Genomic DNA, 23639 nt, shown 5'->3' on the forward strand with positions numbered 1-23639 from the left:
CAACGTCACAGCTATGGTTCAGTCCCTCTCTCCTCTGCTGATGTTAAAATATCCAAGGATCTGACATCAACTCCATTATAGACATCTATCGGTACTGGTTATGACCTTTCAAACTCCGTCTTTTCTCCAGACGGTCGCAATTTTCAGGTATTTTGATAAACTCCATCTGGCGAGCTAGGAGGTACTCATACACGCCGCAGGTGGAATACGCAGTCAAGGCGGTCGAAAATGGAGGGACAGCTATCGGTATTAGATGCAAGGACGGAGTTGTCCTGGCGGTAGAAAAGATCGTCACCAGTAAGCTTTTGAAGCCAGGTGCGAATAAGAAGATCGCGACAGTGGATCGCCATGTGGGCATTGTAAGGCAACAACAGTGTTTTGATGTTGACAGAGCAGCGTCTCATTGCTACGAATCAGTGCATGCTAATTCATATATGCACGTGTCCCAGGTCTCAGCGGGATTAGTCCCAGATGGTCGTCACTTCGTTTCGCGAGCTAGAGACGAAGCTTCCTCGTGGAGAAGCGTATACAAAGGGCCCATCCCGATCTCCGCCCTGGCCAATCGCCTTGGTAGTTATGTCCAAGCTTACACTCTCTACTCCAGTGTACGACCATTTGGTGTTACAGCTATTGTCGGAGGTTGGGATTCTGAAACCGAACTTGCTGTTGATGGTCAAGTAGGAACCGGACCGGCTTCGGGTTCCGGCGGTAAGATTTCAGGCGCGAAGGTTGGTGGGCCGGGTCTTTATATGATCGAGCCCAGTGGGCTATACTGGGTAAGATGATTGTGGGCGTTCATCTCCTTTCTCGTGCTAACTTTATAAGGGTTACTACGGCGCGGCCACTGGCAAGGGAAGACAGGCAGCGAAAGCTGAACTTGAGAAGCTGGACCTAGCCTCCGAAAAGTTGACTCTGCTCGATGCCGTCAGAGAAGCCGCCCGTATCATATACGTGGCCCACGAAGACAGCAAGGACAAGGAGTTTGAGTTGGAGATGTCTTGGATCAGCTCATTAGACGGTCCGACCAAAGGGAAGCATGAAGAGGTACCTAGGGAACTTCTTGAAGAGGCCGAAAAGGCAGCGAAGAGAGCTTTGGAGGGGGAAGACGAGGACGAGGAAGAGACGACAAAGAATGATGGCAATGAAGGCGAGCGAATGGAGGAATAGATTCGCAAATTAAAGATCACTACCCGACAAATAATACAAGAATAACCAGATCCCTTCAGGGCGGCCAAGGGGTTAACTATCGTCACTCGTATTCTAGGCCCAATAGTGTTTTATTTTTTATTATTTTTTTGGGGGCCTTTACCTCTCCGTCTATCGAGCGACGGGTGTTGTAACAGTCTCTGGTCTGGTTCTGTTGAAGCCATTTGCCTTTGCTAATTGCCGTGAGACTAAACGATTTTTCCTTCTACCCAGTCTCTTCTCTTCAAACCAAGTTCCACGGCGGCTTTACCCCAATCCTCGCCATGATTATGCATTCCCTTCTTGCCAAGACCAGCTCTTTCCAGGCCTTGTTCTTCCGTCAGAACAGTGAGCACTCCGAAAATTACTGGCACGCCAGTATCAAGTTGGACACGCATCAACCCATGAGACACGGCATCCGCAATGTACTCGAAATGCATTGTCTCTCCCTTGATGAGAACACCGATAGCAATAATGGCATCAAAAGGCTTAGATGCAGTCGAAGTTGGCGATGTCTTACTCAGGTCTGCAGTAGAGGACGATAATAAATCCGTAGCACTGATCCCTCCTGCGGATGATGATCCTTTGGCAGCCTGGAGCTGCGAGGCCGTGTACATCCTAGTAGAGATCTCAGATCAGATAGGCCTATAACAGAAAGGCAGAACACAAGACTGTGTCTCCGTCTTGCCTTTGGAATCGCCATGTCTTACCGCTGAGCAGCAAAGGGTAATTCGTAACTGCCGGGCACTGTCTCAAGGGTGATATCCTCTTCAAGTACTCCGGCCGCCAAAAGGCTTTTTTTGGCCCCTTCCACGAGAGGCTGGATTATTGCCATGTTCCATCTAGCATGAACTATGGCAACGCGAAGCCCAGAGCCTTCAAAGCGGGAGATGAAGCATAAGCAAACGCGTCACGGAATACAGATGAATCCCTCACCATCAAAAGCCTGAGCAGCCCCTGGCCCTTTCACTGATGTCATTTTTGAGTACGGTGTCTTCCTCCGAAAGTTCGTTGGCAATGAATCGGGGAAACAGGTGGTTCGTTAGGCCGAGGGGTTCTTTGGAATACGAAAGTCTTGTGGGGGAACTGGAAGTCAGTCACCGACTCCCCGCTTGGTGGAAAATTACAGGGAGCTACTCCGTACCAATCCATGCAGTTTACAGCAAAACCCATATACAGAGTGTAATTCTTCACCGGCCCTTTGGCTTTAGGATACCGATCTGCGAACCACTGAACATCGGCACCATGTGACTAAACATATACCAAAGGGACATAATGTTCCCGGACGTGAACAATGCTATGAGAGTCCCAGATGTGGCTTTAGTCAAATGGCCAGCATTATAGTTCGAGCAGAGGTGGATAATATTAGCATCTAGACTACAATAACCGTACCACTTCTTCCCATTTCCCTGGGGTATGAATGTGTAAAGTGAACGATGTAACAAAGATACTGGAAACCATTCTTTCTCTAACAACTCATGTGCCAGATCCACGATCCCTATGTACCATGGGTGAAATGGCGATTTATTCAACAGTGACCGATTTTGCGAGGTTGCGCGGGAAATCAACGTTGAGTCCCTCTCCAACAGCAAGCCAATAGGCAATAAGCTGCAGTGGAATAACGTTGAGAAGTCCCTGCAGACAATCGACGGTCTTTGGGACCTCAATCTTTTCGGTCTGGGCGGAAGAGAACTCTGGGTCGTCATGGTTACAAATCACAATGGGACGGCCACCGCGAGCAATCACTGATTCTTGGTTAGAGGTATCTAAGACGAAGGCAGGAGGGAAAGATAGCTCACCCTGTTGATAAGCATTCAGAGATTTTGAGAAAATATTGTCCCTCGTAAGAATCATGATGATGGGCAGATTCTCGTCGACCAAAGCAAGGACGCCGTGTTTCAGTTCACCCGACATGACGGCCTCACAATGGAGATAGGATATTTCCTTGATTTTGAGTGCTCCTGCAAAGTCATTAGCGTCTGAAGTACCTCAAGTGGGGATACTGTAATGCTGACCTTCGAGAGCCGTGGGGAATTGGCTGCCTCTGCCCAAAAGGAGTAAACTCTTTTGGTCCTTGAAAAATTTCGCGCACATCTGTTTGATGGGTTCATTCAACTTCAGTATCTCTCTGAACTGTCCAGAGATTTTCGAAAGACCGTCCATGATTTCCTCCCGTCGCTTTTGCTTCGAAGCGCGATCCTCGCTCAGAGAGAGTGCGAACATGACCATGGCAACGAATTGGGACGTATAGGCCTTGGTGGAAGCAACGCCAATTTCAGGACCAGCATTGATATGCACACCACAGTGGGTTAAGAGAGAAATGGAAGATCCCACGACGTTGACAATGCCGACAGTCAATGCTCCTCGTTCAAGGCAATAGCGAAGAGCCATGAGTGAATCGGCAGTCTCACCCGATTGGGAGACAAAAACACAAGTATCGTCCCGGAAAACAGGTGCCTGCCTGTCCAAGAAGTCCGAGGCAAGTTCAACTGATATGGGGATTTCAGTGAGCTCTTCAAAAACACCACGTACGGCCATGCATGAATGATAGCTGGTTCCACAAGCAATGAAAATGATTCGTCTGCAGCGACGAATAGTGGAAATATACTGCCGGAGCCCCCCAAGTGTGACTTGCTTGTTTGCAACATCCAATCGACCTCTCATGGTATTGACAACTGACTCGGGCTGTTCAAAGATCTCCTTCTGCATGAAATGATCGAATTTGCCCTTCATGATTTCCTGAAGCTCCAGCTCAATGGTTTGGATAGCGCGCACGTTCGAGGTACCATCATCCTTTGTGAGACGGTGGATATTCAGTTGGCCTTCATGGACATGGGCGATATCGTCATCTTCGAGATAAAGCACTTTCTTCGTGTGCTCAACGATCGCAGACGGATCAGAAGACAGGAAAAACTCTGCTGGCTGGGGGATGCCATCATCTGAAAGAAACGCACGCGACTGCGACCGGTGCAGGAGGGATTTATCAGGTGGAGCCAGAAGCCCGGTAGCGGATTTCTTGATAGCTACGTTCTGAGAAGCCTGCTCAGCGGGAAGAGGTCCATCTTCCGAGTACTCCACGTCGACGAAGTCCACCTTCATCTTCTTTGATGTCCTCACGCCGATGACGAGCGGAGAACCCTTGCGAGCCGCAATTACCTCATGAGGGTAATGGACAGACTTAATGAGGAGACCAAAAGCACCCGCGAGCTCTTTCACAACAGCCTTGGCGAGGACTGTGAACTCAATGTCGGGCTGCTGGTCGTACAAGTATTTCGCAAGCTTGGCAATACATTCCGTGTCAGTTTCAGTCTCAAACCGGAACCCCTTGCTCTCTAGCAAAGCTTTAAGTTCCTTGTAGTTCGTAATGATGCCGTTGTGAACAACTGCGAATTCCCAATTTGGATCAGATCTGTCGGACAAAATGTGCGTTAGTTCAATGAAGGAGCCACAATCATGGTTGCCCATTGAATGCCAAATGTTTTGCTGAGACCGGTGATGCACTTACCGGTGAGGGTGGCAATTCTGGCGAGAGGGTGTCCCGTGAGTAGCCCAGCGTGTGTGAGCAATACCAGCGTGGGACTCGAAAGTCTTCGTCATGTCGGGCTTGGATTCCTCAATGAGCTCCTTCAGTTTCGCGACCTTACCAACTTCCTTGAAGGCGCAAACTTCATTCTTTTTATCACCATCCACCGCAAAGCCTGCCGAGTCGTAACCGCGGTATTCGAGTCTGGAGAGTCCTGCATTTCATACTGTAAGATTGCTATCAGAGTAAATGCAGGGAGTCACGTACCATTGAGCAACGTATCAATGATGTATTTACGATCTCTCTCCACAAGGTAATTGATATAGCCGAAGATGCCACTAAGTCACGTTAACAGGCCGTATATTAATTAAATTATCTTGGAAAGGAAGTAGAGGTCTATTCAAAATAACATACCACATCGTGGAAGACTATTCAGGTAGAGTTGGATGGGCTCGGAGAAGTTGTAAGGCAAGACTAGGGCTCCCAGAGAAAGCTTTTTACCTGGCAAGGAGACCGAAAAGACCGGAAAGGAGGGCGGTTGTGAAGAAGGAAGGCAAGAACTCTGGACGACGAGGGTAATCAATCACAAACGAGGGATAGGGTTGATGAGACTGCCCGAAGGTAGAGGCGGAGGCAGATATTGGTTGTTGACTGCTGTTGAATTGTTCAGGATGTTCTGCGAGGTGTGAATAAATGCAATGGGTTTAAGGGGAGCGACTGAACGAGTGAAGGGAGGGGTCAATAATGAAAGGCAGAGGGGAGTTGAGTTGACACAGGATCAACCAGCTGAGAGGAGGGGGAGCTGTTATGTTTTATGTTGCCGCGTTACAGGATAGACCCACCCACAGGACCAGGGAAGCTGCTACAGAATGGAGCAATGGCGTTCCCATCCTTCCTTTATTCAAGTAAGCAAGTGAGCAAGTCAGGAAGTGGCCAACAACCAGCGGTTGCTGCAGCGTCTGCGCCTCGTAGCCACACACACACACACATACAGACATCGGCTGGAATGTCTCACCCCAACTCGATCCGAAACAAACATTGATGGTTGGCATACATAGGTGTGGAGAGCTACCTATCCCTCTTAAAAATGCTGGTACCGACTTATCATACTAGATAGATAGTAGTGGGTGTTAAAAATAAACGCAGATGGATAGTGTGAGTTAGCCAAAGTGTTGCTATATACAGAACAGGTAACTATACCCCCGGTACTCCTAGTCTCCTACTGTGCTGGTCCCCATTCCTACTTTACTTGGGAGTGTACAGAAATAACATCCGGACTACTCTGCAGAAATCTGTTATCTCTTTTACTTCTCTTGTGGTCCATGATGGGCGGGCTCTGTCCACAGAGCATTAGCCTCGCTATGGAACTACCACGATTTGATAGCTCTCAAGTACAGTACCTGCAGGGAAATCCAACGTATTCAGAATTTTCCAATATTATTTCAATACATTTGATCTAGGGTAAGAAACACAGCCACTGGTCCCATCATCTTCCTCACTGATTCCAAAATTGTATCTTGGTAATATTGCCATGTTGCCATAAATACTAGAGAATTAAAATAAAATAATTTCTTTAAGGACACACAAACATCCGGATATACACATATGATCATTATATATTAATGAAGTACCTAGTATGTAATATAGGTAATTACATGGTTAGAGTTCCTTACACAACTCTGTACTCCGTAGATACATAGTAAAAGGACAATTATCAATGTGAGAACTATCTTCCTAGACATTACTATTTTTAACATCATGCACTTAAGTTCCACATATTAGTGTTACCTTTCTTACACATTATTATATGATAAGGTACCTCTCTTCTGAGGTACTCAATATAGGTAGGTAGGTATCCATGTGGGCCAAGGTTAGCAACATTTCACAAATCCTGTAGGAAACCCTTATATGATCATCCATCAGTAAATCTCGCTGCATTGGAATAGTACACTGATAATATGACCACCTACGAACTACCTTACCATCTAGTGACTCTTCCATAGCAAAATAAAGTAAACTAAGGTTGAACATTCGACTATCTCAGTCAGCAATAGTAAGTAATAGTACAAGTTCCACTATGGAACACGGTTACCATTCCATCGGGACGGAGTACTTCATGGGTTTGTTATCCTCCAATTGACTCTGAGTTGTCTGGGAACATCTGATTCATCGACCATGTTGCGTGTCTTCCAACTTCAGCTGGCTCTTACTTTCTGCGCCTTGCTGTTCGTTCGCCACATATCCTAACTACTACTCCCTAGGGCTATTTATTAGTTTTCTACCTTTTTTCCATATTTGAAATCTTTGTTTATTTCATCCTTGTCGTCTTTCTTTTTCAGATTCAAGGTTTTGAGTTTCGGCACATTTCACCATCGCAAAGGTACTGCTGCTATCTGAACACTAGGGTCTCTGAATCGCTCGTAGCTCGATTGGAAGTGCGTGAGAATATTACATGAGGAGGGTAGCTGTCGCTCTGAGCACAACAACAACATGAAAATCGGACAAAACCGCGAGGGGGCCGGCTTGATGGAACTGACCACGGGAAAGACGCACGTTGGACGCATGTTGGATTTGTCTCGGTCTCCCCCTAAAATACACGAATTCATCACGGCCTGCTCGACACAACAGGACATAATATCGCCTCAAGACCATTCACTGCAGAGCCTCAATGAGATGGCAGACGGCCGTTGCTTTATGTTTCCTGGTAACGTGTGTATAGCAAAGCTCGAGGCCTGGGAACTCGACTTGAAGCGGTGAAATTTAGAATTTTAAATCAAATTTCGAGAGACCAAGAAATTTTGGGTGATGTCTTCCCAAAAAAGGGCGGAACAAAGGTTTATCCAGGGCATAGTTTCATGGGCAGTCGAAGCGCGTTTCGAGGAGCGACAGTAGTGCATGGATATACATCTCTCATGACGACGAATCAGAATCTTGCATACCCCCGGCGATCTCACAACAACTAACGTAAATGAGTCGGGAGAACAGTGTAAAAACATCAGAATATCGAGTTTCTCCTGGAAAGCACGATATGACACTAGAGAGCCTCGGGGGCTATGGTTTCTGTACAATGTCACAGGTGGGTGTCATGGAACTGGTGACAGAGGAATGGAGTAGTCAGCAATGCATTCCGATATGTCTTTGAGAGGAGTGGTAGATTTTCATAACTAGCCTCTTCTCAACACCACAATGAATTTATAGATGTTCGGCAGTGAACGCACTGGACCCCATTTTCAGAGACATCTATCTAGCAGAATTGAGACACAACCTGCGCCGACTTCATGGAATTAGTTCCTCGACCACAAGGTCTTCCAGTGACTTGCTTTGTTCGCGTTCCTGGGCCACCAGCTTGATCGCGTCGGCAGGCGTGCTCATTTCCGGTTCAACTCCGCTTTTCTGCCCATGAGCCCCAAATAATCAGTACACTATCGAATTATCAAGGTTACTACTTCCACTACTAATAATTTTATTACTTTTCTTCGTCTCATTTATACGTCAAAACTTACTGCTTTCACTTCCCTTTGCTCCCTGCTTCCGGCTTATTAGGATTGGCCCCACCGATTGCCCAGCAACCGTTGACATCTGTGCCATCCTGTCAGGAAATTTCCCTGGCCGTGGGTCATCGCATGAGCAGCTAGACCGCGGTCAAGGATGCTGCGTTCTGATCGCGGCCTGTTCTTTTCTGGCTTGTGAGCCATCTTCCATTATGTCGCGCACATCGGCAGGCTTTGCGGACTTCTTTCCCACTGCCCCGTCGGTCCTTCAACAAAAAAGAGTGAGAGCGCCGCGAGATCGATCTCGCTCCAAGGATCGGCCCGAGGATCTGCTTCATGTCCAGGATGGCAATGGACAATTGGCCTGCTCTTCTGGAGCAAGCGCAGCCAACGTTTCTACGAATGGCAGCCCTCCTAGCGTATCAGCATCGGAAACTGGTATGGGTGTAGAGAAACCCAAAAGCAAACTCGTTGGAGAAACGAACACGGACATAACGGGTACGGATACATCTATTTTAAGTGCATCGCTTGCTCAGTGTCGTGCAACGCAGGTGAACGAGGCACGGTTCGATAATCTCACCCCGGTCACCAACGCAGAGTCGTCTCCGCCTCGCAAGTTGAGTCCTCATCAATCCAAGTCCGTTGAAGTGGCCGAATACGAATCGAACAAGTTTGCAACCGATGAATTGAAACTTGCTGCTACACCCCTACATACACCGCCAACACCACGGTCGCAAACATCGCGCAGTGGTGTAATCAAGGGTTGCAAGTTGGTTTACGACCCCGATCTTGAGAAGAGATCGTCGAAGGAAAAGAGAAGAAAGCCACAGTATGTGGACTTTGTGCTGAATGAACAAGACGGCTGTTCACCCGACCCGCGTCTGAGTATTCTGAATTACACTCGAGGTGCCGGCTGTAAGCAGAAGACCAAATACCGGCCGGCTCCTTATAGACTGAAACAGTGGCCCTATGATACTGCAACTACTATCGGTCCCGGACCCCCCGTCCAAATAGTGGTCACTGGCTTCGATCCCCTGAGCCCAGTGGCTCCGATAAACGCGCTTTTTTCAAGCTTCGGTGAGATTTCAGAGATAAATAATCGCACAGACCCGATTACAGGTCGATTTCTTGGAGTATGTTCAGTCAAGTACAAAGACAGCACCTCTTTTCGAGGTGCCGGGCCAATACCAGCGGCGACCGCGGCCAGGCGAGCCTACGTTGAATGCAAGAAGGAGCAACGGATTGGGACACGAAGGATCAGGGTTGAACTAGATCGGGATGGTGCTGTCTCAGACAGAATTGTTGCAAGGGCCATCGAGTCTCAGCGAATGGGACATAAGAAGAACACAGTCGGAGAAGAGGCAAAAATTGAGCCTCAAGCAAAAAAGAATGAACCACCGCCGACAGCTCCCAAAGGCCCTTCAAGATCTTCCACGCGTCCGGTAGCCGCTGTACCCGAAGGTCCAAGAGCGAGCTTTCTCAAGCCCGCCATGCCCTCTCTGATAGAGGAAACACCCATATTAGGGCAAATCAAGCGGGATCCATATATCTTCATCGCGCACTGTTACGTTCCTGTTTTGAGCACAACGATTCCGCATCTGAAGAAAAGACTCAAGTTATTCGACTGGAAAGACATTCGATGCGATAAAACTGGGTACTATATCATCTTCGAGAATTCTAGGCGCGGTGAGGAGGAAACCGAGCGTTGTTTCAAAGTATGCCATATGAAGCCTCTTTTTACTTACATCATGAATATGGAAAGCCAGCCCTATGGCAATCCCAACTATGAGCGAAGTCCGAGCCCAGAACGACTCCAGGCAGAGCGACGGGAACGGGCAGAGAGAGAAAGGCTGAAAAAAGAGGCGGATTTGGATCTCGAGGAAGAAAAGAAACAGCGAGCGATTGATTTGGACCCATGCAGAGAAGTCCTGGCTCTCATCGTCCGCGATTTGAAAGATAAGCTTCTTGAGGATGTGAAATCACGCATCGCCGCCCCAACATTATATGACTATCTCGACCCTGACAGACATGCGGCAAGGAGGCGAGCTCTGGGCATTCCTGATCCTGAGGGGATCAGAAGACATCCTTTTCAACTTGATGTTGATACTTTCGGATCCAGCAATCCCCAGTCTTCCTTACCAGGTGGCCGTTCATTCAGCCCGTATGGCCTTAACATACTTGCGCTCCCACGCATCCGAAAAGCTCGTCGTTTGAACCGTGCCGATGCTGCCTTCTTAGATGAGAGGCGTAAGCAGCCTGTTCGGAGAAAGGAAGTACGTCCTCTCTATCACAGACTGCAGCAATTGCATGACGTCGACGACTCTGATGAGGACCAACGTACTCCATACTCGAGGGATATTGATGAACAGTATAGTCGTCCACCGAGTCGGATGAGTTCCAGATCTTCAATTTCCGATGACGGCGAGGAATCAGAACCCTTGGATGGACTAGCTTCCCAAGACAAAAGGCATGAAGCGCGGCTCCTAGGCTTGGAATATGGGGATAGCGTTACGACCCTTAACGAAATAGTCGACGGGTATTCCCGGCGTGATTCGCCTGGTCTCTCCTCTACGCGCAAAAGAAAAAGGGTCGCGGAAGGAATTGAAGCTCGCAAACGACCCAAGGAGGAAAGCGAGCGGTCAGAGTTGAATCGCTCTGTGGAGACTGAAAATACGTTGTTCTACGAGGAGTCTCAACCCTCAGAAGCTGCTGAGCTTGGAACTGTGAAGCCGGAAAACCTCGCTGGCATCGGGGGTAAATTCCTGGGTCGATTGGAAGACAGGTCAGTCAAGGAGGACGGTGAGAAAGAGAATGTGGAAAGGCTGCAGATCAAGTCTGCCATACAAGGAACGAATCTCGAAGTTCAGCCGCCATTACCTGATGGGTCTACTATTGCAAAGAGCCATGAAGACCCGGTTACAGAGATCGAATGGGGGGTGTCTAATGATGAACCTCGTCCGACTGTGGATGATGATGAAACCATAATCTTGGATTTGGACGGCTGGCAGAATCTCGTCAAAGATGAGGAGGATCTCTGCTTCCTTCGCCATGTTCTGGACGGGCAGTCGAGATCCAAGGTTGGAAATCTATCGGCATGGGCTTGGCGACAGAAAGAGATTAAAGCTCTCAACCGTCCCGGTGAAAGTGGGCCCGTCCACCAAGAGACTAGGATACCGGATTACTACGTTTCCAACCCCACTGGAGCTGCTCGGACCGAAGGAAGAAAGAGAATCTTGGAGTCGGAGAAGTCTAAATACCTGCCGCACCGCATCAAAGTTCAGAAGGCTCGAGAAGAACGGGAGGCCAACGCAAAGAGCGATCCTCATGCTTCTGCTGCAGAAGCCGCTAGGATCTCCGCGGCGAAGACGATATCTAAATCCACTTCGAGATCGACAAGGGTCAATAATCGCAGGCTGGTTGCAGACATCAATGCGCAAAAGCAGGCTCTCCCTATGCAAGGTGGAGATGGTGATGTTCTCCGTTTCAACCAGTTGAAGAAACGAAAGAAGCCAGTGCGCTTTGCTCGGTCAGCGATTCACAATTGGGGTCTGTACGCGGAAGAGAACATTTCAGCGAATGATATGATCATAGAGTATGTTGGTGAAAAGGTGCGACAGCAGGTGGCAGACATGAGGGAGAGGCAGTACTTGAAGAGCGGGATAGGTAGCAGCTACCTTTTCCGAATCGACGAGAATACTGTTATAGATGCCACCAAGAGAGGGGGTATTGCTCGCTTCATCAACCACAGCTGTACTCCTAATTGCACTGCAAAGATCATCAAGGTTGATGGTAGCAAGAGAATTGTTATATATGCTCTCAGGGACATTGGAAGAGGTAATTCTGACAGACAAGCCAACTGACTCTACATCCGGACATAAGCTAACAGGTATGCAGATGAAGAGCTGACCTACGACTACAAATTCGAACGTGAATGGGACAGTGACGACAGAATTCCCTGCCTCTGCGGCTCGACTGGTTGCAAAGGGTTCCTTAATTAAGGTCACCCGAGATACCTCGCAGTTGACTTGGACACTGCATTCTCTATCGAGTGCAAAAGTAAAGCCTTCCGAGTTCCAAGTTCTTTCATTTATTGCGCCGCCATTAGATTCGCCTGGATTCTTTCTCACTCTGTCGTGGTTTCATAGACTGATTGAGTTGGCTCCAAACTTTCGCATTACGATGTTCTGTTCAGCTTTGAGCAAGTATTCATGTATTATTGGTTTCTTTTCGTGCTCCTGGGGCACCGATATCTAGCTCATGGCCACTCAGAAGGAATCACACATGCCTTGTACAATAAAATTTAAATCACTCAGTTACTCATCATGGGAGTTTGAGAAATAAAGCAATCATATATTCCACAGTGTTAATGCATGTTGTTATGGACGTATGTCACACAGCCAGAATTTCGAACCCGTTAGGCCACAGCAGCCATACCTTTAACAAAAGGCCGCTTTAGATGAGCTGACCGTCATGGTCTCGGTTCCTCTGAGCAATACACCTAAGCTCAAACTGCGGAAATCTTGAGATGACAACCCCCACGCAGTATGGTTTCAGACTATTAAATGGGTTGTTAGCAAGCGATCACCTAGATGTGGTTAGGAAGTCCCAAACCCAAGTGACTCGGCAGAAGGAAGTTCGCAATTCCCTCTTTGATCATATATTCATGACCGCAGTTCCCGCACACCAACTTTCCCTCGATAACATGTGTCTCGAGTAGCAACCGGTGCAGATCCTTCAATATCTGCTCGTCATTGAGGGCTTCCCCTTCGGGCTTCTTCTCGGGAAGATTGGAAAATCCAAGCTTGGGAAAGTCAGAACCACACATGCCAGCGAGACCAGGAGACATCCGACCTTACCTCATTCGCAGTCACCCGCAGTCCATCCCAGTCAACGCGAGGAATGATATTGCGTACGAATTCTGGTTGGAAGTCAAGCTCCTCGTGTTCAAGCTCAGCGTCATGAAAGTGGAGAGGAAATGACGCTGATGATGTCTTGCACCCCTTGACGGCGCAAGTTAAAAAATTCGCTGTCACTAACTTCATTGTGTTTAAATCACAGAGTGATAGGACACTGGAGTGAAATTTGAGTAGAGTCTGATAAGATAAGGAATACAATCACACATCTCATACCCTGCGAAAGTGGATAAGCAACTTTATTTCCGCCTTCTGTTATTCCTTTTCTGCTTTCTTTTTCTTATACATTACCCTTGGCTTGTTTTGTATTCGCTACAATGTACAAGATGCAAAGAAGCTTTTAGCAAAGCTCAGTCACCATTATCCGCACCTTCTGGAATATTCAAGAGGTCGCCAGTTTTAATTCACTTGATTAGAACATCTACCAGGTCATCATCTGTTATGTCATAGTCTGTAAAAGATGCATTAGGGTTCAGGCGATCACCGTCAAACACCAGATGAATCTTTCGCTCTGGAGGTATGCGCTTTGCAAGCTGGAATGCAGCAATAGCCTGAGAAATAGACCCATTCGAAGCCACACTTGTTTCGAACTTATCAAACCCTGGGCACTTCAATACAAGCCTGACCAAATGTCTTTGATCCGACCCCTCGTTCAGGTTCGATTGCGAACCAAGTACAGGCAAAAGTCGATGAGTATCCGGGGCAGCAAGCTTGTCTGTTACAGCCTCCATATGGATACGTAATGGTTCGCCATCCATCTGTGAAAACTTGTCAATATCCTCATCGCCAGTTGGGGTTTCGCTGGTATTAAGTCCGAGACTTTTGCACGTTGTGACGTCAAATAATCTCCTGCCCTTCCAAGTCAGATATATAGACGCCTGCAGTGCCGTCGATAGATCTTGACGATTGCACCAAGCTAGACGGACGTCCCTCAAGGATTGTGACATTTTTCTATGAATTATGAGCGGCTTTGTGCCCTCAATTGGTGAGGTAATAAGTATTTGCACAGTGACATCTTCACTTCTGGGGCCAGAATATTGATGAATGCCAGCGCCTGGGGCCTTCTTCTGGCATCGAGCTCCCCTCTGGTGACCCAGGCGCTCGTTGACACCCATGCTCTTGTTCTTTCTTTCCATTTTGAGCTGATAGGAGTCATCAAAATTTATTTTGCAGCGCTGGTCTGATGTAGGTAGGGTAAATTCGGAGTCACGATCCTGATGCACATCCCCGCTGATGGCTAGACCACCTGAATATGTCGTTGCCGGTTTCTGTAGCCCGCTGTTCATGCTTTCCTCCGCCAGAGTGTTGCAGGGAGGATGTGTCAACTTTGAAGGTGCACACTCTTGTTGACTTTTTGATAAAATATCGTGCTTGAAACTACCGTCAAGGCCTAAGGACGTGCTTCCCTCTAGGCTCCCATCGTCCAGCAAATGACGGCGTTTTCTTGCCCTGCCATCTTCAGCTGCAGGTTTGTTGGCGCAGACAGATTTCTCCCGAGCCTCCCTGTTCGTAGTGATGATATCGTCGTAGATCTGTCCAGCGCGACGGTAGAAGTCGGACGTCACCGGCTCGTCTCCTTTGCTTGCCCAGGAAGGCCTCTTGAAGAATGAACGCATCAGGCCTATCAGTTCGCCGGGCGGCTATATTGCATGAATGATCGAGGTGTTGATTGGTTTGTTTGTTGGAATGATCAGGCTACACAGTACAAATCTGAGCTGATTTGCGGATAGTGCCACATTGGAATCAGATTACCAACCCAACTAGGAAGTTTTTGGCGCATCAGTATTCATTGAAGAGAAATGATGTACCTGAGAAGAATGGGTGATTCTCTCCTGTGAGCCTGTTTGTTTATCTCTCTCTATGTCCTTATGTCAGTTTTCATTTCTGTCTACTTTATCTCACCTGTTCTTATTGGAGCACACTTGTTTTGTACAATGGTCACTAGTAATTTTGATGGTGACCATAGAATGTGTATGGTGTGGGGAAACAACCACGTGTAGGCATAACCAAGGGGGCGCATTGGGCATTTAATGCTTAAACCATTGTCATATGAGAACTCCACCTATTTGTTTTCAGCTGCTTCTTAGTCTACTAAGCCTCCAAGTCCAACAGCTAGCTATAAATCATCATTTCTTCTACCTCTATCCTTTCTTCTACCCTATCAACTATCGGCATACTGGTGTTTACTGAGTTATGGAGAATGGTGCTTCATCTGAAGGAAGGGATCCGTCAGCCTTCCTTAGTGAGATAATTGGTGCTCCAGTTACAGTAAAGCTAAATTCAGGTGTTGTCTACAGAGGTTTCTATACCATCTCCATTTTTTGCATAACCATATTGTGCTGATAAACTCCACAGGCGAGCTCCAATCTGTAGACGGTTACATGAATATTGCCCTGGAGAGATCTGAAGAATTTGTGGATGGCAAATTAAGGCGAAGTTACGGAGATGCTTTCATTCGAGGAAACAATGGTCTGTCATACATCCAGTCTTTTTTCAGCTCTCTGTCTATACTAATGAGCGTAGTGCTTTATATCTCAGCGCAATGATCCAACTTGCCTAATCTCTTATTGGCGTGGCTTACTCTCCATATCTGCTGTCTACTAATGCAGCCAGTGCATTAACTAAACCTTCCTAGTTACAGAGTTGCCTGGTAGTGCAACCATACTAGGCAGTGAGTTTGACACAGGGAGCTAGCTCAATGTACACCTATTTTTTGAATATTTGAACTCCATGGGCCTCTATATTTAATGGACCTCTAATACTAGTTTACCTATAATATGGCATAACACAAAGAGATTACTAATAGTTATGGACTTATGGCAGACTATGGTGCTGTCATACCTAAAGCTGATAGCACGGTCTATATAGAGGGTCTCTGTTATATATGTCCATAGCTATGCAGCACTACATATTACTTATCTAGTTACTATAGCTTGTAAGCTAATACTTGACCTCCCTGTTATTAGGACAACATGCATTGTAGTAGGAGTAGAGCCTTTAAACTATGTAAAGCCTTAAGGTAGGGCCCCTATAGGCTAGTCGCTACCTATCTATATTTTATTAATATTAAAAGTTTATAGTCCTCTTTTATAATTCTACCTTCTGCTGGTCGGAGCACTATAAGCATAAGCTTATATAGGCGGTAGGCACTCTATGTGGTGATGCTGTAAGTTAGGGGAAGATAGATATCCTTTATAAATCTAGTACTAATATATAGTAATAATTACATAGATGGTGCTATCTATACTATCTAATATTATATTTGTAATAATATCCCTACATAATAGAGAAAAAACAAAAAAAAAGTATATAATAGAAAACATATTTATTACAATATTAACTATTATACTAGAGGTTTGGTATAATCTATAAGTATATAGAAATATCTAGTAATAATATTTATTATATATATATTTATGTAGATTATTTTACTTCTTTATAGCTTAGATAGAATCATAAAAAGGGACTAGAATCCTTTAATATTAATAAGATTTATACAGGGTAGCCACAGGCCTACCCTTATAAAATCTAAAGGCTCTACTCCTATTATAATGAATATTATCCTAGTATTTAGTTAGCCTTCTCTTAAGAGATTCTAAGGTAAAGAAAGGTTAGATATATTAATTATTAGATATAGTTATATTAGTAAAGTAAAGATTAGAATTTATTATTAGTATTTTTCTTATCTCCTTATTCTTATTATTTCTATAACTATACTTTCTTATTATTTATTAAGAGTTAATTTAGGATGGTAACTTCCTACTAATATTATTTTATTTTAAAATTATATTATATTATAATAGTATTCTATAATAATATTATAGAGATATTATAGTTAATCCTTAAATAATTTTTTTGATAATTTTTAGATATTTTTATTAATTAAAAAACATAATTTATTTATAAAATATTATAGTAACTATTTATCTAGTACTATTATATAGTTTATGAAAAAAAATTCTAATTTTAATGTTTTAAAAAAAAAAAAGCTATAAGTGATAATAGAATATATTTTAAATATTATCATAAATATATAATATACTTATAATTAGCCACATTATAAATACTATTAGTATTAAGTCTAGCTATTTTAGATATTTAAAAAATAGATTATTAAGCTAAATTTATATAAAATTAATATTAACTTAATATATCTTTAATTTAAAGATAAATAGGTTATAAATAAGTTTTTAAATAACTTGAGAAGTTGAGATATCTCTTTTTAAATCCTTATCATTTCTTATTACTTAGGCTTCTTATTATGCAGTAATACTATTATCATTATATATCTAATTTTAATTAATATTAATTTATTACAGATCTACTAAATATAGCTAATTATAATAATTTATTACTTAGTAATAATATATAAAATCTAGGATCTAGAAGACTAATATTTTTATAATATAGTTATAATTTTTAGATATATAGATATTTAGGGATTTAGATTTTATTAATTTGACTTAGAAATTAATAAATAATAGAGGGATAAGAAGTTTATCTATAACTAGTAATAGTCCTTTTTATCTTATTATCAAAGATTTTTTTATAATAATATGTCTCTACCTTAGTATTACTTAAGATTTCTTTTAGAAAATCAAAAATACATTAATTAATAACTTATTTGAGAAAGAGTAATTTAAAGATAACTTGTTAGAAGTTAATAGTTTAGTAATTAATTTATTTATAATAATCTTATTATTATACTCTAGTTTTAGATTATTAAATATTGGAGCTTCTTATATTAATAGAGTTTTCTATATTGATAAAGTTTCATAAGTTTTTAATAGTATAGATAGATAATTATACTTAGCTTTTCAAAAAAAAAAAAAAAAAAAAAAAAAAAAAAAAAAAGAGTAGTATAATTATAATTTATAAAAAGATATAAATTAAAAACATTATAGCTAGTAATATAGTACCTATATCTAATAATAAAGAAATAGAAAAATATATTAATAAAAATATATAAAGATAGTAGCAAGGGTATAAAAGAAAGAAAATATTTAGATAAAAGAAGATAGAAGATATATTATAACTTATTTATTATTAGATAATAATAACTAGTATTAGTTTATAAATAAGAATAGATAAGAATAAAAGTAAACTAATCTATTAAATAATAGATATAAAGAAAGTTATATAAAAACTAAATAATATTAGTCATTAATGAATAAATAGATAATAGATAATATATTAATTAATATTATTATTTTTTTTAAGTAAATTACTAAATTAGGTTTTTAATATTCATTATTTACTTAGTATCTATATATTCTATTTATATTTATAATCCTTTTTTTAAATAGGATATTAGACTTTTACTTTATCTCTATTTTTCTTATATTTATTAGGGAGAGTCTACTTTATAATAATTTTTTTTTTTACTCTATAAGACTAATATTATTTAGTATCTTTATTTATATAAATAGATTCTAGTTCCTCTAACTTCTTGTTTAAAGAATTAATATTATTATTTTTCTATAAATAAATAATAAATATAACTATAATCTTTAATTCTTTCAGAAAATTAAGCTTATATATTAATAACCTAATCTATTCAAGTATTTTAAACAAATTTATAAACTAGTTATCTAGTTTCTACCTAAGGTTTAATTATAAGAGCACCTAGAGAATGCTCTCTATTAGGTGGTAGATAGTATAGTAGTAGTAATGCCTTTATACTTAAACTAATTACTAAGATATAAGTATCTTATACCTTAGTAGATAATAATATCTTAGTAGATTATATACTACCTATATACCTACTATAATCTACTATATATAGATTAGCTATATCTAATAACTACCTCCCCCCTTATATATTATATCCTTTTAGCTAGAAGTATTATTATAATATCTCTTTATATTATATAAACTATATATTCTTATTAATTTAATTAGAATAATTATTAATATTGTTATTATACCAACTTGACGGCTTAAGCAGAAGATTGAAAAGTGGGCTCATTCATAGGTGTTCCTATAGTTTTAGTATTATAAGAGAGTAATATAACTAGTTGGTAATAATATTAATATACTATTTAATACTATTATATAGTATTTTAATCTTATTAAGATAAATATACTAATAACCTTAGCTATTACTTATTTAGATAATATTGTGATATCAACAGCTACACTAGAGGTTTAGTATGGTCTATGAGCATATAGTGATATCTAGTATATATATAGTTATTTAGATTATTATACTCCTTTATAGCTTAGATAGAATTATAAAAGGGGGCTAGAACCCTTTAATATCAATAGGATATATATAGGGTAGCCACAGGCCTACCTCCTACCCTTATATAATTTAAAGGCTCTACCTCCTCCTATTATAATATATATTATCTTATCTAGTAGTATATCTAGATTAAGTAATTACTTAATACCTAATACTAAGAAGGTCTAAGAGATTTATTAAATAATTTAATCTAGATTATAGTATAACTATAATATATAGTTATAATACTACTAAAAATATTACTAATAATATTTTATTCCTACTATTCTTAAACTAGTAGATATATATTAGATTAATTATTCTAACCTCCTTAGATTAATCTAAATACTAAAGATAGTAAAGATTTTATTAAATAATATCTTTTAGCTCTTCCCTAATATAATATTATAATAGTAGATATTATTAATTATCCTAAATCTTCTAGAAAGTAATAAAGATATATTTAATACTATAATCTTAAATAAAGAGATAAATTTATATTATTAAATTTAGTCTAATAATTTTAAAGTAACTTTAATAGTTATAATTTAGAAATCTTAACCCTACTTTAACTATCCTTTTCTATTAATAAAATAAATAATACTAAATCTATTTTTCTTAGTATAAAATCCTCTTAAACCTAGTCTACTACTAGTAGCAATAATTTTAAAATAAACTATATTTAATTTTAAGAATAGTTTATACTAGCTACTTAGAGTATAATTAATAAAAATACTTAGAATAAAATATCCTAATTATATATCTAGGTAATTAAGTATCTCTAGACTAAGTATAATTATTAGGATTATATTTAGTTAGAAGAGGATATAGAAGCTATATTCTCTTAAGGCTCTACGAAAGTAAATAAATCTAATTAAAAGATCTCTAATCTTAAGTCTATCTCTATATATAATAGTAAATATAATAAGAATATTATAATAAAATAGCTTAAGAAAATTAATAGATACTTTTATAATAAGTAAATACTTACTTAAAAAATTATTATTAAAATTAAAAAGATTATTATAATTAAGTATTATTTTATAGGCTAGGCTAAGAAGTAATAAAATACTTATAAATAAAAGATTAAATATAATCTAATAGCTATTTTACTATTTTAGATACTTTTAAATAATAAATCTAAGATAACTTTAATAAGATTAGAAGAGAGAATAGATACTAGAAAGAATATAAAAAGTATATTTAAGAAAATTAAATAATATAATTATATACTACTTTCCTTATTAAAGCTATAAAATATATTATAAAATTCTTAATAATATATTAATCTAAAAGTTTATTACTAACTTAAAGCTAGTTTTATATACTTAATAAATAGAGGATTATAATAAATTAACTTCTTTTTTTAATAATATAATTAATTATTTTACTAAGTATAAATAAGGGGTTATTTTATATACTTAGATATAGTTTTAATTATTTAGTAAGATTAATAATTTACTAAACTAATCTAACAGATATTAATCTTTATTATAGTATCCCTAGACTATCTAAGAAAAGAGATATATAAATAAAAAATCTAATATTAAAGTAATTAAGTATATTTTAATTATAGATAGAAAGGTTATAATATTTAGGCTTATACTATACTAAAGTAATTAAATTCTAATTATAAGAAGCTATTAAAAAATAAGAAAGATTACTAGATGAAAAAATACTAGTTAATTAATTATTAAAAACTTCTAATATTAAAGACTATAAAGTATTTAATAATTTTAACCCCTAAAAGAAGAGAATAATTCTAATAATAATAATAATAAGAAGAAGAATTAGCCTCTATAAAATAGTACTCTTAATATAATAGAGATAGAACTAGAAGATTATAAATATATTAATATTTATTTAAATACTCTTAGATTAGATATTCTTTATTTCTCTATTAAGATTAAGGCTTCTTAAATAATAGCTTCTTTCTAAATATTATTAGATTATAGCTCTAGTTTTATATTTATTTTAAAATATCTAGCTAATTTATTACCTTCTTTATAATTTTAATTTTAAAGAATATCTAAACTACTATAGATCTAATTACTAAATAATAAACTTATATATATATATTATACTAAGTTTAAATTCTACTAAAGTTAGATAACTACTGCTATATAATTATATTATAGGTTCTTAAAATAATAAGGTATAATAATATCTTAGGTTAAGATTAACTAAAATAATATTTAATCTAACTATTAATTAGATTATAGGATAGATATATATTAAGAGATATAAAATAAAGTCTATCTACTATCTATCTAATTAATTTTTACTACTAAATTAATTTAGAATTAGATTTAGAAGTATTTATTAATCTTATCTTTACTAAATAACTTTACTCTATCCTTTAAAAAAGATAATAAGAAGCTTAGTTATTTATTATTTATCTAGTTAAGAAGAATAAAGATATATTAATAGATTTATACTAGTTATATCCTCTATTTATTTATACCCTAGTGGGATAACATTCATTGCAATGGGAGTGGAGCCTTTGAATTGTGTGAGGGTAGGGGGTAGGCCTGCAGCTGCCCTATATATATCTTATTAATCTTAAAGGGTTCTAGTCCCCCTTTTATAATTCTACCTAAGCTATAAAGGAATATAGTAATCTAAATAACTATATATATAATAATAATAGCTATTAGATATTACTATATACTTATTAGTTATACTAAACCTCTAATATAGTAGTTAATATTATATCCTCCCTTATATAGACTAAACTTAGTCTATAGAGTTCTTAATTATTAATAGAAGTTATAAACTTTACTTAATACCTACTATTATAGCTATAGAAGCTTAATTATTACTAAGAGATATTAATTACTAGATATAGTATCTAAATATCTTTATTTCTTTATTAATATCTATAGAATTAACTAATTATTCTTTTATATTCCTATTTTAGAATGGTTTTAGTAGTAGCTTAGTATATTCTTTATATAATAAGAGATATAATTAAATTAGTTTACTTAGTAGTAGGGATAAGTAAGTTACCTAAGTAATTAGTAACCTAGATTAGTAAATAAAGAACTATAGTAAATATTACTCTATATATATAGTAATAAATAAATAAAATTAATAAAGATAGAATTAACTAATAATTATAAATAAATAAGTATTTATTACTTATATAAGTTATTTAGATATAAATACTCTTAACTTCTCTTCCTTATTATATATATAGTTTATAAATAACTATTTAATATAATATTAAATAAATTATCTATTATTAATTTAGATTCTTAGGCTTTTAGAGGTACTTTTTTTTTTATTATTTCTATCTTCTTTAGCTTCTTTAGTACTATTTTAAATATCTCTATTTCCTTATAATAGTTATTATAATCCTAAGTTATAAGGGGGCCCTTATAGCTACTTAATATAAAGTTTTTTTTTAGATTAAATATAATTTAATAGAGTCTTATTAAGTTACTTAATATTAAAAGAGATATTAAATAGATATCTTATAATAATATTAATATAACTAAGAAAGTTATATCTAAAGCTTATTAGAATATAATTCTGCTCTACTACTATAGAGTTAAATATAAAGAAGGATATAAATATTATAAGAATAGAATAGAGATATTTTAATATTATATTACTACCCTAGATATTAAAGTTAATTAATAATCTTATACTTTCTTTTCTAGTACTTATACTAATTATATCTAGAATAATAAGGTAGTATCTTATTCTTATTATATTAATAAGAACTATAGTTAGGATACTTATTTTAATATATATAAACTTTCTTTATTTTTCTATCTATATATTATTAACTAGGGTAGTACTATCCTAGAGAAGAAAGGTTTATTTATTACTCTTAAGAATAATAGTTCTATCCTTAACTAGCCTCTTACTAAGAATAAATTAATTAAATCTAAGTCTACTTCTTTAAAGATATCTTATAAGAATATTATAAAGTCCTTATCTAGTAGATTAAATCTAGCTACTATAACTTAATTAAAGATTAAAAAGAGCTTATTAATTTTTATACCTTCTTTATTTATTTTAACTATAGTTATTACTTCTAAGAGTAGCTATAATACTTTTAATCTTCTCTACTTTAGATACTTTATAGCTAATAAATTTAGGGTAGTTTATACCTATTCTAGTACTATCTTATATATCTATAAGATAACTAATTTATGTTCTATTATTCCTTTAGACCTAAAAGAAAAATATTACTATAATAATATTATTAGTAACTTACTTATTCTAAAAAAGAAGAAGATAAATACTTTTAATAGTATAAAGTTACCCTAATCTATTACTTAAGATAATTAGGA

The 23639-nt window shown here is 38.3% G+C and overlaps 6 protein-coding genes across 6 annotated transcripts; 2 read left to right on the plus strand and 4 right to left on the minus strand.

Annotated features, from left to right (window-relative positions):
• Positions 1-100: 100 nt before the first annotated feature.
• Positions 101-1167, plus strand: ALT_0819 (proteasome core particle subunit alpha 7; the record flags this gene model as incomplete). The annotated part of the gene is made up of 4 exons (XM_089599043.1): positions 101-117; positions 179-359; positions 450-776; positions 826-1167. The coding sequence occupies 4 exons, from the start codon at positions 101-103 to the stop codon at positions 1165-1167; spliced, it is 867 nt and encodes a 288-aa protein (XP_089456707.1).
• Positions 1168-1394: 227 nt separating this feature from the next.
• ALT_0820 (lumazine synthase RIB4) lies at positions 1395-2020 on the minus strand (the record flags this gene model as incomplete). The annotated part of the gene is made up of 2 exons (XM_033556292.2): positions 1395-1803; positions 1896-2020. 2 exons carry the CDS (start codon positions 2018-2020, stop codon positions 1395-1397), a joined length of 534 nt encoding a protein of 177 aa, XP_033412183.2.
• A 689-nt stretch (positions 2021-2709) lies between these two features.
• On the minus strand, positions 2710-5127 carry gfa1 (glutamine--fructose-6-phosphate transaminase (isomerizing) GFA1; the record flags this gene model as incomplete). The annotated part of the gene is made up of 6 exons (XM_033556293.1): positions 2710-2930; positions 2985-3146; positions 3201-4594; positions 4691-4922; positions 4976-5046; positions 5123-5127. The coding sequence occupies 6 exons, from the start codon at positions 5125-5127 to the stop codon at positions 2710-2712; spliced, it is 2085 nt and encodes a 694-aa protein (XP_033412184.1).
• A 3284-nt stretch (positions 5128-8411) lies between these two features.
• Positions 8412-12197, plus strand: set1 (histone methyltransferase SET1; the record flags this gene model as incomplete). Its single annotated transcript, XM_033556295.2, has 2 exons — positions 8412-12033; positions 12094-12197. 2 exons carry the CDS (start codon positions 8412-8414, stop codon positions 12195-12197), a joined length of 3726 nt encoding a protein of 1241 aa, XP_033412186.1.
• A 587-nt stretch (positions 12198-12784) lies between these two features.
• On the minus strand, positions 12785-13241 carry ALT_0823 (RNA methylation protein TRM112; the record flags this gene model as incomplete). Its single annotated transcript, XM_033556296.1, has 2 exons — positions 12785-13000; positions 13056-13241. 2 exons carry the CDS (start codon positions 13239-13241, stop codon positions 12785-12787), a joined length of 402 nt encoding a protein of 133 aa, XP_033412187.1.
• Positions 13242-13516: 275 nt separating this feature from the next.
• ALT_0824 (small ubiquitin-related modifier domain-containing protein) lies at positions 13517-14728 on the minus strand (the record flags this gene model as incomplete). Its single annotated transcript, XM_033556297.1, has 1 exon — positions 13517-14728. One exon carries the CDS (start codon positions 14726-14728, stop codon positions 13517-13519), a length of 1212 nt encoding a protein of 403 aa, XP_033412188.1.
• Between the last annotated feature and the right edge of the window lie 8911 nt (positions 14729-23639).

This window comes from Aspergillus lentulus (assembly GCF_001445615.1).
Source record: "Aspergillus lentulus DNA, contig: Alt01, strain: IFM 54703, whole genome shotgun sequence".
NCBI classification, from domain to species: domain Eukaryota; kingdom Fungi; phylum Ascomycota; class Eurotiomycetes; order Eurotiales; family Aspergillaceae; genus Aspergillus; species Aspergillus lentulus.